The sequence below is a fragment of the Myodes glareolus genome, chromosome 12, assembly GCF_982192425.1.
Source record: "Myodes glareolus chromosome 12, mMyoGla1.1, whole genome shotgun sequence".
NCBI classification, from domain to species: Eukaryota; Metazoa; Chordata; class Mammalia; order Rodentia; family Cricetidae; genus Myodes; species Myodes glareolus.
The window spans coordinates 56,854,469-56,873,127 of record NC_142037.1 but is presented as its reverse complement, the minus strand read 5'-3'; the positions used below and the strand labels follow the sequence as shown (position 1 = coordinate 56,873,127).

General features: G+C 34.8%; 1 protein-coding gene across 5 annotated transcripts in view; it reads left to right on the top strand.

Annotated features, from left to right (window-relative positions):
• Positions 1 to 18,659, top strand: part of Pcdh9 (protocadherin 9) — an 845,344-nt gene that overhangs the window by 524,152 nt on the left and 302,533 nt on the right. For 3 of the 5 annotated variants that reach the window (XM_087912265.1, XM_048421924.3, XM_085698265.2), the window contains one exon: positions 5,496 to 5,697. In XM_087912265.1, the coding sequence (XP_087768391.1) occupies positions 5,496 to 5,697 (202 nt within the window). The remainder of the gene's footprint in view (positions 1 to 5,495; positions 5,698 to 18,659) is intronic. The other 2 variants (XM_048421926.3, XM_085698269.2) reach the window with 1 other exon arrangement.

The following is an 18,659-nucleotide window of genomic DNA, read 5'->3' as shown; positions in this document are numbered from 1 at the left end:
CATATAATTTAAAAATGCAAAAATTCTGCTTGTAGATTCAGGAACAGCTGCTCTGGTTTAATGCAGCCGTTTTATATTTTGAATGCTCTTATAAAATACTACATTCTTGCTGGGCAGCATTTAACTGTGAGAAATGGGTTAAGGGCATCTCAGGTAGCAAGAACTAAAGAATATTAAAAACATCATATGTTACATGTTTACATGTTTAATCCTTTCTCTTTGCCTTGACCCCGAGGGAACATGTCCCCAACCAAGCGGTGATGTCACTTTAAAACTTTTCCTATTCTATGGCATCCTACTAGAGAAAATTATGTAAAAGAAATATTTCTTTTGTATGGTATTTATTTCAAATATTTAAATTCAAGCACCCAGTCTACACACCCAAGAAATTCAAAGAATGTAATTTCTTGGGTTTCTCAAACATATAAAAGATTTTTGAGGAGAAATAATACCTAAATTTCTCTCATTAGACCAGAATCAAATTGAAATAAAATTTAAAGTATAGTAAAAATGCTGCTATAGGCCATTTTCATTAGAGTTTCCGTCAGTAAGACTCTTAAAAGGTATGCCCAATATGTTACAAAGTCCATAAAATAAGTATGTCCTTCCTTTCTGTAATTCATTCTACAGTAGTGCATTTACGTATTAAAGAGATCACCTTTAAGGTAGCGAGAGTATCTTCCATGCAATTTAAAAGCTTTAAAATAAAACAGCTAATTGTGGAGTGAGTTAGAAATAAAAGGTGGCAGTTTTAATGCCAAATGGAGGAGTGTAGAGCTGTGTCTAACACATTGCAGCTCATGTAGGCAGCTCATTTTCTCTACCAAAATGACTTTAAATGACCACAAATCATAAGCTTTCTTTTTTCTATCTTTAAGCTTCATAAATTTAGTTATCAAAAAATTGTTCTTAATTTGTTGAATCGTCAACATCCACCTTGGATTACTGCAGTTCTTACACACTTTTCCCAAAGATAAATTAAATATTTTCCTTTCTCTCAAATACTGAAAGAAGTAAATGTTGAAGAAGGAAAAGAGGTGATGACACGGGTTGGCAGTGTTGCCTCCCTTTTCTTTGCTGTCTCTCCAAGCGGCCAGCACGATACAGAAAGAAAGGGGACCGTAGAAAAGTGCTTGGCTGGCGGACTAAATAGTCCTCCTGATGGTCTGTCTGTCCCATTAATAGTGCCAGAAAATATGCCTCGTTCACTTACATGGACTCAGGAAATTTCTACTGTAAGTTTATAATGCATCAAGTGTTTACATGCCTCAAAAAACACCCAATTCTGATATTCTTGACAGTTCCTGATGTTCTTATCAATCTCTAACTCTTAGTTACAAAAGTTGAATGATATGTAAAGTAAATAGTTTTTGTCATGATTGCAACAATGCTAGCCTACTCTAACACTCTATATTACTTTTCTGGCCCATGTTTATTATTGCTGTTTTGATTAACAATAGATTTAATTTTATGTCTGGTAACTAGTGTGGATTATTTTGTCTCCAAATACTCAGAAAATATTCCCCTCTGTTTTTCCATGCTTGGGTTATTGTTTATGAACACACTTCATTGTTCTGATGAAAGAACAATCTGATTCTTAAAAAAAATGGAGTGAAAGTCTCCTTTTCATGAAGTGAAATGATAGTTCAGTGAATAAATTAATTAATATTAAGAAAAGCTTTTTGAATGAGCTTATATTATGTGAACTTCACTCTAGTTTTCTGGCATTTAAGACAATCACTTTATCTTCCTTCTCTAAGAGAAAAAATATGACAGATGAGAAATTTGTGTTAAATTCCTAATTATTTACAGATTAAGAATAGGCCTAAATTCTTCATAGGTGTGACTGTTTTTTTATAAGTACTTCCAAAAGAGAGTAGAAAGTTAGTTCAATGTAGCAGTTGTAAGTAATTAAATGAACCATTATAAAGTAATTTGTGCTTAAAATCTTCTGCCTTATCATCTCTAGAGGGATTCCTTTGAATCTTGCCTTTTAAAATAGCTGCTTATACTTGATACTGGCCATATTGGAAGCCATAGCTGTAGAAGTTCTCTTATAAAGTGTATTTAGAATCCTCTCTGTAGATTTATCATGTTGATTTATATCTTTCTAGTGTTAAATTAACCAAGTACATACTAAAATTGAGTCTATGAAATTCTATCAAAATCTGTTCTCTGAAGAGAAGTGTGTGGTCTACACCGTTCTTTGCCTCATTCTTATCCCTGGAATTTCACTCTAGAAGAATCTCTACTTCAGCAGTAGGAGCTGAAGCAGCACCTGTGACAAAAACTAAATTCTGTGAACCACGTGTTTTTCTTCTCAGTGAAAATTACCTTACTTAATTTTTGGAAGGGAAGAAATCATTGTTAAAACTAAATGATAACAGAACCATACTTTTTAATAAAATGTATTTGTTTCGATAAGCAATTACAACTTTTCTGTGCAGCATGTTTACACAAAATCTTTTTGTTTGATTATATCTGACCTTACAATGTTCCTATTGGACAGACAATATTATTTTTTTCCTCAGAGATAAAGTACCTCTAACTGAGCCAGATCATAAGGCCTAACTCAGAATTAATGGATTTATGGTCACCTGCTCTACTTCCGCAGGTCAACCTTTACTGCTGAATTCTTAACAACAAACACAACTTCTTTTCATAACGCACCACTGTTCTTCTTCTTGTATTGAAATGTATTCAAATCCAGTCTTTGCACCTGTCTTGTTCATTCTGACAATGATATTCCTGGCAACAAATGAGTAATATGTGTGCTTGATCATTTTTCATCAACCCATGGTATCCACTTATGAATTCTTAGTGCATGTACATTTACATCATACCCCTCCATAGACTAAAAAAAAAATTACACAATTCTGCCAATAAGTTTTAAGCAGCTTTAGGTTATATTAATTAAGAAATATTAGTTTTTTATCATTCAAACTTACAGTACTTTATTTAAAATAAAAATAAGTTTGTATTTACTAATTTACATTACTAATAAATTTTTAATGCAAAAAATAAAATATCAGTACAATGTGTAAATGTACAATGGAGTCTAACAAGCTGAATGTAATAGTGTTAGAAGAAAATGTTTTCTTATTCTATGTAATTATTTTCCAATGTGTAGTAGATGTTCAATAAATAAATATACATATATTAATATTGTATATATTAACGTATATGTACACACATATATAGCAATAAGATAACAAATCTCTTATTAAATAAGAGATAACTGATTATGCATATGTTGAGGAATATTTCATTGGGGAAAATAGTATAATTTCAGCAACACAATGATTTTCTTTCAATTGTCACCAAGGTAACTTTATCATCTATGAAATACAGACTCCTTTATGTGCATGATGCATTTGGAGGCTATCAGATAACAGAGTGATTTATTTCTTAGCTTTGACTTGTGCTATTATCCCTTATTAATCAGTTTGTAAATAATTAAGAGTATATCCTAGTTGACACCAGTAGTCTTTTCTCTTGGACAATCATGTTAAGAAACATGGCTGACAATCATGTCTAATGGCCAATGGGTTACATACCTTAATATTTACTTTTCATGAAAAGATTATAGTTTATTTAGAATGTTTTGAAATATGAACAGATAAGCACTCTTTTCTTGACAGTTAAAATCCAAGTGAGAAGAAACAAAGCAATAAATAATGTAGCATAGGATTTGTTTCAGAAGGTGGGATTCATGCCGGGAGTTTCTTTCCGTGTCTGCCTTGCTTTTGTATAGCACCTAGACATACACCAGAATCTTTGGAAGAGGAGTGATGCTCTTCCAACAGTAGAGTGTAAAGGGGAAATGTGCTACATCAGACACAATTAGTAATTTTTATGATTATAGTCTATGGGATGTTGGTGTCAGTTCATTAAAAATGTACTGAGCTATCAACTCATTTCACATAGGCCATTGAAAAGCAATAAAGTGGTTTCAGCTCTTCTCCAGGATGACTTTTACCTGGATTTGAACCAGTGACTCATAGAAAATAAGCTGTGTTCTATTGCCAGTCTATAAAAGCATTTTATAGGGCTGCAATGCACCTGCCTCCTGCATTTTCTCTCGAGCAGCATTTCTGTTTCTTTCAATATACTCCATAAATTATCTCTTGAATAAACAAATATTAGAATCTAGGAGCTGGTTATATTATGCACAATTTTTACATTTTGCTTATTTCTATGTATTATTAATGCCATTTAATCTCAATAAAAGCAGTCATGTATAGTACTATATTGGATAGGTTTTTGACTGTGAAGGAATGGAAATTTCTTTTAGTACAATCATACTCATTTACTAACATATGTAATTCCCTACAATTTACATGTTCACCCCCATGTAACTGCATATACTTTTATATTTCATAGGTTACATCAGACAAAAGCCCATTGGCATGAAAGCTGAACTCTTGTCTGTGTTAGAATGCAGACTTTTATTGTACTGAGACACTGACTTTCATTGAAGTAACTTTAAGCACACCATAGCTCATTTCTTGTGCTGATACAGGATACAGTGTGATAGATGCCAAAGCATTTTTCTAAATACATTTCTACAGAAAAGTCTTTAAAAAAGAGGATAGTAGTAAAGCCTGAGACAGTGATCAAAATGATTCATTAGTCTCTTCCTCTCTGTTTTCCTCAAGTTTTGAATAACATCATTTCTTTCAATATACATCAATTTTGTGTTAGCATTTTTAGTTAATTAGTTCTGGACTTTCTTAAATAAAATGTAAACCATTTCCTTTCTATGCTACATTATTATTTGTATTATGATATTCCATAAGTTTGAGGGAAAATTCAAAAGTCAACCTATAAAACAGCAACGGTATAGGAACTTTGCTGACTGGGTTACAACCCTGAAAGTGGCCAGAAGCAAGGTGCCTAATAAAGAAACTTGAAATGTTGAATTAATGAATTATTTAGTTCCATAAGGCAAATGAGTCTGTGTATTTATTGGGAATTTTTAAAATTTTTTTTCCTCATAAGTATGTTCCCTTGCTTTTCTTACATTTAATCAAGACATTACATTTAATCATTAGGTTTTGTTTGTTTGTTTTTTTTCTGTTGTTTGTTTTTTTGGGGGGTGGAGGGGTGAGAGACAGGATTTCTCTGTAGCTTTGGAGCCTGTCCTGGAAGTAGCTATTGTAGACCAGGCTGGCCTTGAACTCACAAATATCTCTCTGCCTCTACCTACCGAGTGCTGGGATTAAATAGGTTCATCATCACTGTCTGGCACTTAATATTAGTTTTATGCCATTAAATTATTAAAGATGGACATTTATGTTGGTAATTCGCCAGTTGTACATTACCTAGTCAATGAAAGTGATGAATGTTGACTGTTCCGTTTATTCCTAGCCTTACACACTTTGGTTTTGTCCTGTGTCATTTGCTATACTTTTTGGATTTGTGTTCTACAGAGCATGACCATTCTGCCATGGAGAATCTAGTGTTAACTGCATGTCCTGTGATCTTCTTTGTAGTCTCAGCGCCGTGTTACCTTTCACCTCCCGGATGGCTCCCAGGAAAGCTGCAGTGACAGTGGTCTGGGAGACCACGAGCCGGTGGGTAGTGGAACCCTGATCTCACACCCTCTTCCTCTGGTTCAGCCACAGGACGAATTCTACGACCAAGCTTCTCCGGACAAGAGGACCGAAGCAGATGGCAACTCGGACCCCAACTCTGGTGAGTCCTCTTCCAGTCTTCTTATTTTGTGGCTGTTCTGGTTGAGTAGTGTGCTGGAACTTGTTTAAATGGTCAACTTGTTTAAATGTCCCCAACAGGGACAGTTGGTTGTGCTTGCTGTTTTTATTGTTAGATGCATTGAAATAGATGAAGTGTGGTGCGTTTGGTATGTTGACCTTTAGGTGGTATGAGCAAACAGGATGGCTTATTTCATAAGCCATCAAAAGGTTTTAAAATGTGCACATATAATTGAAAGGCAATATTTCTTGAAATATTCTGTGGTGGCAAAGAGGTTACAGAACAAGCATTTAAAAGTTCATGACATAGACTTCATTGGAATATAGTTAATGAGAAGTTTTATATATATATATGTGTGTGTGTGTGTATGTATGTATATATGTATGTATTATGTATGTATATATTCATTCTTGTGGAACGCTATCTTCTAAATAATTCTTTAGAAGCAACACAAATAAATAATGATTGAATGTGACTAAGATCCATTCGAAGAAAGAATATGATTTTTAAATTTTATTTATGCTTTGAGTTTTGGATAATTTGGTTTTGTATGAGTAGTTTTATCAGGTCTAAACCCAACATCCTCCAAAGAGCTATAGCTGACCTCTGCAATCCCAAGCAATTCCTGTAGAGGGACTTCATCCTTTGCTTATAAAAGAAATCGTGGGCAATGAAAATGATTTCTGTATTATTTAATTTTTTTCATGATAATGAGAATGCTCACTGTAGGTGAGCCCTTGAAGGCTCCTAGGCAGGGATTTTAGATAAGTCTTTGTATGCTTCTCCAATTCTTTTTTAAAGGAAAGAAAACACTGAGTAATCATATTAAGAGGACATCCAAACAGAAAGGGAACAACAACAAACAGACAAACAATAGACACAGTCAAGACTCAAGACAGAATATCTCTCCTGCTCTTGAAATGGCTTCACATTGGTTGGCTAGAGAAGGAAATGGAGTTAAGTCGACTTTCCCATAAATCTCTGGCTATTTAGCCCCTTCTATTTCAGACATTACTGTGCCTCTGGCATTTCTGTGTTGTAGCACTATCTAGAAGTGGTCACAAGCTCAGACAGGCTTTCTTAACAAGTTCCCTTCTGGTAATTCAGCTCTTATGTTCACTTCCTTCCACAATATTGAGTCGCCTCTCTGTCTAGGCAGAGAGATCTGTGTACATTCTTCCTCTCTCCCTCTGTCCTGCCTTAACCATGCCACAGCCTATGCAGGCCTCTCATCAGGTTCTTTTTTCACTAGCATCTATTCAATGTGTGCAGTTACATCACATCTTTCTGCACAGGTTTCCCTTTATTCCAGGAAATCTAGTAGAATCTAAGTAAATTGTATGCCATCATTTTTCAAGATGTGTGTTTGCTTTGTAAGTGCATTTTTGACTTCAAATATCTAGAGCTGATGAACTCAAAACCTTTCATCAAATAAGTTTGAAAGAGCTAGATAATAATTTATTCTCGTGCATTTCTTGGCATGCTCACTCCGTGAAGTAATGATTCTAGCTTGTTCCATTGAGCCACATTTCCTTGGAATTTTTTTTGAGGTGATGGGGTAGGTACAGCTTCTAAGAACTCCTTGCAAACAATTCATGTAATCTACAATTAGCAGTAAGCTACGAGTTTATGCAGTAATTTTGAATCTCTTGTGTGTAAGTGTTTGGCTGTTCTTATTTTTGAGTCAGAATCAAAATCAACACAGAAAAACACACCTTAAATATACTACTACACAGATGTAGCAGTTCTCTGTAGTTTAGGCAATGCACTCTGTACAAATACATTTAAAGCAGCAGTAATAGATAAAATTCCAGGTGAAGAACTTAGACACGCCTAAGAGCTTTCATCAATTTTGTTTTGGATAGAATAATGAAATCCTTTAGAATCACACACAGGATGACAGAGGGCAGTGAGCTTAATCACCGGGTTTTAGAAATTGATGAACATGTGGGTAAATTTTCTACTTAGCTAATTGAATTAGAAATTTAAAAATATTCATCTGAAGGGAAAGGCAGCTTTTAGGCTATATTAACTACTATACAAGATGATAGTTATTTCATATTTTATTTGTCATAGAATTATGTGTCTGTGGTCAGTGGTGAGTCAGAGTTAACTGAGAATTCAACTAGTATAGAAAAATATAGCTAAACTACAGAATATATTTCATCACTACTATATATATATAAGTATATATGCATAAATATACATATTTGTCTTTTTCCTCCTATGAGCAATGATAATTACTACAGATACATCTGTAGCACAGTTAAGTTTAACTTTAAATGTTCAGTTAAATATGAATTTCAAACAAAATATGTTTGATGTTATGAAATATGAATGTTTTATAGGGCATTTTTTGCCAAAAATAATTATTAGTTATATTTATTTTCTTTTTAATTACACTTCTTTATTTGTCAAGAGAGTCTGGAACACTTAAAAAAATTGATCAGTCCATAGCTCGGAAAAGTGATACATAAAACATTTGCATGCTACTGATAGTTGATGTATTGATTTAGCCAAAAAGTGGATAGCTGTCTTTTTATACTGCTGGTCATTTTGTCACTTTTCTATACATTCTCATAACTCTACCCATAAAGTAACCCACATGTGAGGGTTCCAATAAGAGGAAAAAGAGAGGGGGGGCATTTTATCAAGGTTTTAAAGTAGGAGATAGCTAGCTTGCTCTTGGCCAGATCTTTTTTTAATATGCCGTGCTGTTCACACAGTGACTTTTTTGTACTCTACAAATGAACTGGGTCAGCTGCCAAGGGTGAATGGACGGAAGTTTCTAAAGCTGGGGAAAATGCATATTTCAATCCCACTCGAAGTGGTCATCAGAAGGTTTCATTTTTTATTATTTTTAAACAAATTTGTGATGGCTATAAAAAAAATCAATGCCCTAGAAAGCTTGAGCATTCTATTTGAGGTGGGGATTTTACCTAGGAGAATGGTGGTCAGTAAATTTCTTTAAACAAGAAAAAACAGGGCTTCATGGGAGAATCCGTCTTGATTCACTACTGCTGGGGAATTTGACAATTCAGGTCAGCCATGAGTAGCCCTGGGAGTCAGTGGTTCACTTGACCCCCGCTACCAGACTAAGACTCCAAGCTCCTTGTTAGTGCCTAGAGCAGGATTCATTAGAATACACTGGAAATGTTAAGTTAAAAGGACAAAACAAAATCTTAATTGTGCTAGAAAAATACCATGCTCCATCTCTTCACATTACCTAGTCACCGCTTTGTAATTAACTTTGAGCGATTAGTGAAGTGTGGTGGAGAGACACCCGACATAGTAGTCAAAGGCTGTCAACTTCTCTTATACCTCAGTGGTTTTCTTTGTCCACTGTGACTCTTCTTTCTGGATTTTTATACTTTTTGAAAAGACATGATTTTCTAAGAAATGAATTAGAAAACATGAGCTTCAGAATGTGATGACACTTATTAGTCTTTTTGTCTAGAAAAATCTCTGGATTTCAAATATAGTGTGGCCTTTATTTTAAAAACATTTAATATTATAATATATACATAGTAATAATTTTTATGTTGTATTTTCTAATAATTTGAAATGAACCATTATATCTAGTAGAGTATTTGAGAAAAGTAGATGTTTAACGTATGTTGTTACTCCTCCTAAATACATATTGACAACTTACAAGCACTAACAGGATTGTTTTTTGTTTGTTCATTTTGTGTTGTGTGTGTGTGTGTGTGTGTGTGTTTTGCTTTTGTTTTTTATTTTTGTTTTTTGAGACATGGTTTCTCGGTGTAGCTTTTGAGCCTGTCCTGGAACTAGTTCTTTTTTTTTATTTTTCAAACATTTTATTTTATTTTATTTTTGCTTTATAAATAATACCATTCCAAATTTCCACCTACTCCCCTCCTCCCATTTCCCTCCCACTCCCTTCCTCCCCCCCTCCCCTCCAGTCCTAATAGAGGGGAGGATACCCTGCCCTGTGGGAAGTCCAAAGCTCTAACTCTCCATCCAAGTCTAGAAAGGTATGTATCCAAACAGACTAGGATCCCAAAGAGCCAGCACATGTAGTAGAATCAAATCCCAGTGCCATTATCATTGGCTTATCAGTCAGCCCCCATTGTCAGCCACATTCAGAGAGTCCGGTTTGATCACATGCTCCTCCAGTCCCTGTCCAGCTAGACTTGGTGAGCTCACATAAGATCAGTCACACTGTCTTAGTGGGTGGACGCACCCCTCATGGTCCTGACTTCCTTCCTTACCTTACTCATCTTCTCCCTCATTCTGCTCTTCAGCTAGATCTTGGGAGCTCAGTTCAGTGCACCTTTGTGGGTCTCTGTCTCTATCTCCATCTATCGCCGGACAAAGGTTTTATGGTAATATTTAAGATATTCATCAGTGTGGCTATGGGACAAGGCCAGTTAAGGCACCCTCTCACTACTGCCCAAGGACGTAGCTGGGGACATCCCCTTGGACACCTGTGAACCCCTCTAGAGCCAAGACTCTAGCCAACCCTAAAATGGCTCCCTTAATTAAGATCTTTTCTTCCCTGCTCCCATAACCACCCTTCCTCCATCTCAACCATCCCACTCCTCCAAGCTCTCCTCAATCCCCGCTTCTCCCTTCTCTCTCATCCTCTCCTCTATTTCCAACCCCACCTTCATGCTCCCAACTTTTGCCCAACGATCTTGTCTGCTTCCAATTTCCAGGAGGATCTATACATGGTTTTCTTTGGGTTCATCTTATTATTTAGCTTCTCTAGAATCATGAACTATAGGCTCAATGACCTTTGTTTATGGCTAGATCCACTTATGAGTGAGTACATACCATATTAATGTTTTGGGGTATGGGTTATCTCACTCAGTATAGTTTTTCTATTTCCATACATTTGCATGCAAATTCAAGTTGTCATTGTTTTTAGTGAGCTGAGACATACTCTAGAACAGAATATTAAGAGCTTGAATCTGACATGTTTGTACTCTGTTTTCCTAGAGCCTTGGATCATTTATCACCCGTTTTTCAATGTGGTGTGTCTCTTTGTCAGAGATGCATATCTTAGCTACTGTTCTATTTTTGTGATTAAACACTGTGGTCATGGCAACTTTAGGAAAAATGCTTTTAATTGGGAGCTTTCTTTCAGTTTCAGAAGGTTAATTCATGAACATCATGGGTGGAAGTCAAGCAGACATGACTCTGGGGCAGAAGATGACAGCAAATATCTGATCCATAAATTGCAGGGTGAGAAAGTATAAGGGACCAAGAAACACTGAAGGAAGACCCCAATAGTGTGTAAGAACTTACAGCAGTATGTGTGATCTAACACCTGTCCAAAATGGTGAAGATCCCGAGAGAAGCATTCAGGCTCCTTTTAAGCACAGCTAGGGAAATTTCAGGAACAGTTAGGCCACCTCAAACATAAATAGTCAAGCAAGCAGCATTTACACTAGGAAACTTTTAATTGACTGAGGTTCAATTTTACCTTTTTTTTTGGGGGGGGGTATATATTTTTTTTAAACCAGGTCTGGGCAAGTTCAGTCATGACTCAAAAGAGGGGTTGTAGGATTTGGCCTTAAGGTGTAGTTGGGCTGACTCGGGTTTTGTATATGGTCTCTCCCTCATGGGTGTTGCTGATTAATGGGCCTTTATTGAGAGAGGCACCTGTTTATCCCCTCAGAGAACTGAACCTTGTAAAAATTCAGTTGTAAAAGTGGGAAACGTTAAACCCCCTAAAAAGGGGAAGAATGATTGAGTCTGCTACTGGGTTTTGAAACCCCAAAACTCCTTAAAAAAAGACCACACCTCTTCCAAAATAATCACACACACTTCAAAAGTAAATTTTGTAGATAATTGACGGGATCTCTAAAACATATCTAGGAAAGTCTTCATTGCATGAAGCGTGGATCTTAAGTCACTAATTTATATTTACTGGAAATAAACACTTTAGCTTTCATTGAATATTTAAAATTACAATCTGTTTTAAAATTGAAAATAGATTCTTCTGTAATACAATACATCCGACCAATATCCCCTTGATCTACTCCTTCTAACCAGCGACCTTCTGTAGACCTAGATCCACTCTCTCTCTGTTTCTCCTCTGAATAAAAGCAGACCTCCAAGATACGTCAACCAAACAAGATTCTATAAGACACGACAAAAGTGGTCTCATATCTAGACTAGGCATGGAAATCCAATAATTGGTAACAGGCTAAAGAGACAGGCATTCTCCCAGTTCTACTGTTAGAGGTTCCAGAACAACTCCAAGCTAACAGCCATAGCATATAGCCAGAGGATCTGGTGCAGGCTCTTGCAGGACCCGTTCTTGCAGCTTCAGTTTCTATGAACCCATAGGAGCCCTACTTAGTTGATTCAATGGGTTGTTATTAACCAGGTGTTCCGCATTCCCTCTGATTTCCAACAATCTTTCCTCCCTCTCTTCTTTGGGGTTTACCAAGTCCCAGTGGGAGGACCCAATTTAGCCTATCTTTCCTCATAATGTCTGGGTGTGGGACTCTGCACCCACTCCTACCTGCTGGACCCATTTGGCTGCAAATTTCATGATGCCACCTTTTATTTTTTAGACATTGCGTCAGTAATATTTAATTTTGTAAATGATAATCTTGACTTTACTGGTTTGGCCAAAACATCACTTCTTTCTCCCCAGTTACAAGTTTTCAAATCTTGTCTAAAGGGTTTGAAGATTTTTTTTTTTTTTACCCTGATGTAATCAATCTGGTTTTGGGTCTACTGACTTATTTTATTCAGGTGTTTCTCAAGTGATGCTACAGTTTCTTGATAATCCTGGGCTTCCAAGCGCTTTGCAAGCTGCTAGTACATTCTATGGAAAAGAAAGATGCTTTTGAGAAGTTGTCTTTGAATTCTATAGCCAGATGCTCAGGAAGGTATTGCCTCCATGAACCACCACAGTAAACAAATACGAACAAAATTCCCAGTTTCTTTGAATCTTGCATGGCTGACATCATACAGAATTTTTGCTATCTTCTTTCTGCTATTCTTTTCCACTTTTGATTTTTGTCTTGTTATTGTATGCTAATTTCCATGCATTTACTCTCTCTCTTTCTATATATATATATATATATACATACATAATGTGTTTTTATCAAATTTGATACACATTCTCTTCTCTCCAATTCCTCACCTATCCTTCTCTCAACCTTATGTGTTCTATTGTTTAATTTTTCTGTTAAGTCCATTTAGTACTGTATACATAATGATGAGTGTAGGACCATCTCGTAGAATATGAATAATCTCTCAGGAGGTCTAATTCCTGAAGAAAACAAAACTCTACATTTCCTAGCTACTATCAATTGTTAACAGCACCTCATCTCCTGGTAGGACTTCAAGGCTTCTTGCCCTACCCACATTGCCACTTTGATTTGATCTTTACTAGATGTTATGCATTCATTCACTGCTGATGTGAGATTTTGTGTGAATTGACCCTCTGTGTCCTGCAGTCTGTTTCATGGTAAATATCTACTACCATTGGTTTTAGAACCAATCCTTCAACTCGTTCTCGGTGATCCCTGAACACTGGGGAGAAGAGATGAAATATAAATGTTCCATTTGGAGCTGAGCTTTCTCAGTCTTTTGTTCTCTGCATGTTGTAGTTCTCTGCATCACTCCCCATGTACTGAGTAATTATCTTCATATGCATAGATGAGTATACTCTACACTCCTACGAGAGAATGGTGTAGAGTACACTCTTCTATGCATATGAAGATAATAACTTAGTGAGCTTTTTATTACTGTGATTATTTAGCTGAAATAATAGCATCAACTTGCTCCCTAGGGCCTTTCTCTCCTTTCTGGTCATAGATTTTGGCTTACATAGCAATACCAAGCATGAATTTTGCCTTGTGCAGAAAATCCAATCATGAAGTGGTTGTATGTTCTGATAATATTCTTTCGAGTGCTGCAGTTGTATCAGCAGGCAGATTTTTTTTCCTCAACCATTTCAATTGACTACTCCTAATATCGACAATTAGGGATTCCCCCTGTAGATTTTCTCTTCCCCCTTCCTCTCCAATTCTTTCTCATTCCTCCCTACCTTTGCCTCATTGCAACCCTAATTTCTTCCTTTCTTGTTTTTCCCCTCTCTTTTTTCCCTTATTGTCCTTTAATCCTTTCACACTAGTAGCATAAGAAGGCAAGGTTATTGGTTTATGTTTGAAAAATCTTACATAAGTTTATGAAAGCACCCAGGTTTTAAAAGCTATGGAGTGTTGTTTTAACCTTACACATTTTGTCTCATTCTCATCTAAGCAATGCATGTACCTGAGTATACGTGTTTGGGAAGAGAAGAGTAGATAAATAGATCTTTAAATAGAAAGTTTATACAAATTAAAAAAAAACATTACTTCCAGAAGACGTGTGTAAAATTGTATTTGTGCAGATTGCTAAAATAATTTTGTGGTATGCTTAAAAATTAGTTCATGTGTTATTGTAAAAGTTATAATAAATTTATTATTTAGAATATATTTTAGAACACTCAAGAAAATTCACATTTTTTGTTTGTTGTCAAACAATTCTTCCAATAAAAACAAATCACACATACTTGATCAGTTCATACAATTAGCTGTGACCCTAGAAACCTCTAACACTGATCAGTAATTTGGTTTTTTTAAGTAATGTTAAAAATAAAAGAAGCAATTGTAGCCAAATGAAACGTTGGTGTACTTTTTAAGCTAATTGTGGTGTGTGTGTGTGTGTGTGTGTGTGTGTGTGTGTGTGTGTGTTCATGTGCCTGTGTATTTGGAAGCCCTTATTTGGGTGATTATACATACATTATAACCAGGTTGTGGAAGCCAGAATATGACCTCAAGTGACTTTTTCATCTTTTGTCTTATGTGATGGAAAGCCTAGGTGCTGTTTGATGTGCCTATGCCAGGCTACTGACCCCTGATTTTCACAAGAGTTTACAGATATGTGCAGGTTTGCAGATATAAGCATCTTCACCTGGCTTCATGTCTCTTTACCCGGAGAGCCATCTTATCAGTCCTTGTACTTGATTTTAAATGCAATTTGAGATTCATTGTGCATTTGATAAAGTGATATTTTAATTATAGTGTTCTTAAAAGGCAGTACTCATTTGTAAAAATATTTTAGAAAATACATGGCAAAAATACAAGCCATTTAGATTTTAGTAATCTTTCACAAAACTACTATTGCTATTAAGAACAACAATAATATTAGGCCTAAAATAATCAATGAAATATTTATAATTGGTAGAGAGTGTGAGATAGCTATTTTTGCTATTCTATGTCAGTTTAAATGAATTTATTCATTCTGCAAATTCTCATAGCACACATAGTCTGTGTCAAAAGGCATATAAGATTGAGGTGATACAGTTAAACAAAGACTGCATACTTAAACAAGTTAACAGTATAGAACATAACTTCATAATCTAAATAATCTAAATCTCATCATCTGAAGGCCCATCAGTAAATATTAGGAATCTGAGAAATTTGTCTTGTATGACTGTGAAATGAATACAAGGCAGATCCTGTAAGTCATAAAAAGAAATATTGTATTTTTAATGAGATATTGGATACTAATAGAATCTAATTAGAATAATTGCTTATGATAAATATACAGTATTAGATTTTTATTACAGAAAAATTATTGAGTGAGGAAAAGCATAAGGAATCTGCAGATGAAGTTCTACTTTATGGAATTACCAAAGTGTAAATACTAATTCTCTAATTGTGTGCTGTGTGTGTGTGTGTGAATATATATATTTCAGTGTGTGTGTGTGTGTGTGTGTTGATATGTTGAGGTGTGAATGTGATTATAAATGTGGGTTTGTGTCTATTTAGTGTGCCTTTGTGTAGATGTATGAGTGTATAGGTGTTTGTGTGTGCCTAGGTGTAGGGGTAGGTGTGTATGCCTGTGTGTGTGCCTGGGTGTGGGTGTTTATATTTGGGTATAAATGCATGTGTTTGTATGTGTGTGTGTGTTCTTGTATGCCGGTGTCCATGTATATATGGAAAAAAAAACAAATTCTGGCTGCTGTAAAGACCATGTCTAATTTGGCAGCATTGAAGATTTCACATATTTGTGACCTGTGTTAGTGTGGTGAACTAATTTTTCTTGAGAACTTTGATTTAAAAATTCCAGTATGGTACTATTAATATCTGTGACTTTTTTCTATAAAAATAAATGGATTGTAATTCAATAGATGCTCAATAAATTCTTCAATCAGTGGTTTGACTACACAAACCATTATATCTGTGTGTGCATGTGTGCGTATATTATTTAAAAATGTGTTGTAAGACAAATTGATACCAGATTTTGAATGTTATGGATGCCATAATAATGTCTAATTGGGTAAATGAGACAAAAAAAAGAAAAAATGAAAGAAAAGTATTTCCAGGCAATTGCCTGTGTGGGTTATTAAAAATGTATACAATAAGTAAATTATTGACTATTAGAGGAAACCCAGATTGTGATTTATATTTTTTTCTTTGAATTTAAAGTTTGAAATATTGTGGAAAAGTATCTAAGGACAAATAATATTATTCTGAATTATTAGATAAAAAGTGGAAATGTAAAACGTGAATAGGTTTTGGGGAGTAATTGCAACAATTTCAAGAGATAGAAACTAAGTCAGACAGATGGTCTTGGGGTTGGAGCAGTGAAGGAGAGCAGAAGAAGGAAGGAACACAGAGAAATCGTCTAACAGAGGGAAAAGCACTCTGCTGATTATCAATACCAAGTGGTCAGTCTGCAAATACACATATAAATAACATTAGAAAGACTGAGACAATATATATAAGAATATGTATCAATATTCACATACATGTATTCATGTAACAATAGAAAATAAAAAAAAAGATGTCAGGAATTTGAAAGAGAGTTGGGAGCAATAAATGGAATGGTTTGTAGGAGAAGGGAGGGAACAAATTTTGTAATTACATTACAAACTCAGAAAAAGAACTAAAGACGAAAAAAGAAAAGAACAGTTTTAATTTCAGGACTACAGAGACAGCTACAGGCAGATCTCTGTGATTGTAGGCCAGCCTTTTCTACATTGACATTACCCAATCAGGCAAAGCTACATAGTGAGATCTCCTCTCAATAAGTAACTAAGCAAATAAGTAAATAAGTAAATAAAATTTTAAAACAAAATTTTAAAAGATCAAAAACGAAATAAAACTAAAAACTTCTCCCCAAAACAACAATAAAAGTACTATTAATAAATTATTGGAGATGCTTTGATATATTTGAATTAACATATTGTTAATTACACAGCTAATTACATAGTAAAATGTGTTTTATTTAAGTGGCATACTACTACAGACTGTGGAATCAGACTAGCCTAGGTCCTACTCATGGGCCTCATCAATGGTGGACTTCTAGGTATTGAAATATTCAGTTGATTTCAATAGAAAGCCAAAGTATCGAAAATTGAAAATATATATTAAGTATTGGACAGAAATTATGTTGAAAATATAATGGTGATTTTGAAAGAAATAAAATATGCATTATATATGCACTCTGAAACAAAATTCTGGAACCATGTGAATTTTGTCTTTAAATACTTTTTTATGTTCACTGTTTCTGAGAGGCGGTTCTAGAAAAATCACAGTTTACTAAAGACTGGTAAAATATTAATTAAAATGCTTATTTGTCATTCTCAAAAGGAAGCAAGACTCATATCTCTGTGAGTTAAAAGAAATTACCATGGTATCAATTCTCCAGTCCATATTCTGTTTTATTAATACTTCTTTTTAAAAGATGCACAGTAAGATAATCTATGAGCTAATGTAGTTAATTGATCCACTAACAGAAATGAACACTTCTCTACAAAGTTTTAAATTTATTAGTTTCGGGAATGATTTTATTACAACAGAATAAATTTGGTTGAGTATTTATAATTTTAAATAAAAAAGTTATTGATATTTTGCATTTGATATTTTTTTAGGTCAAATATCATATATTAGTCTCATAGAGAAATCTGTAGAGGGAATACGCCTCCTAGTGTAATGTTGGGGTAATTTCAATATAGGTTGCTGGGTTGTGTGGGCCATCATTTTTCCATGGCTGTTGTCTTGGAATTGCTTTAAAAGGCCTGAAAAGTAAGCATATACAAGAGCAATTTGTGTAATATTCTAGGGAAAGAAAATTATCGTCCTTTTTTTTGGTTCAAAATAACTTGAGAATGCTTAAAGTGAAAGACAGCGATAGTTCAGTATCTATTAAAAAATAAACAGCATATGGATCTAAGTAGCAAATAGGAAAGTAAAGTTCATATCTCTTAACCCTAACAAAGTCATACATCATAGGAATAAAGGGAAAGGAATTATTACAAATTTATGTAAAACAAAACCAATATATTGGATTTCATTTGTATGTGCATGCATTTGTAACAAGGATTAGTGCACATGACTATGCTAAGCTCTGAAACAACTTTAAATATTGCAAGAAGCTGTACTACTTTTCTAAAACATTTCAACTATTCTGCTATCCTGAAATGGGTTTCTGCTCTTAGACTGAAATAGATAAAAAAAAAAAAAAAAACTGGTGTCACTGGTAAATGCAGATGTCCATACTGTAATGGGATTATAGAGGCATTGCCAGAATACTATCATAAGCTACTAGAGGACACAAGGTCTCGGGAACCATATTTGACCACCAACCAATGGAAAACTGGTCCTTGAACCATTTCAGCAGAATGAGATAAAGGGAGGTACTTCCCAAGAGGAGAACAGTTCCATCACAAGAGATGTGGTATCACAGGAAGCTACTTCAAGAATTGTCTACTACCTGCCTACAGGTCAGCCTGCTCTGATCCTGCTGTGGAATATCCTACCAATTTACATTATTTTTCATTTCTAATTAATCTTATGATAAAAAAAATCCACACTCAGGATTCTCAGTTATGTTTGAATTTTAGATTGACAGTGAAATATTTGTTTACAGTTATTGCAATATTGTCTTGTTCCTTATATGAGACA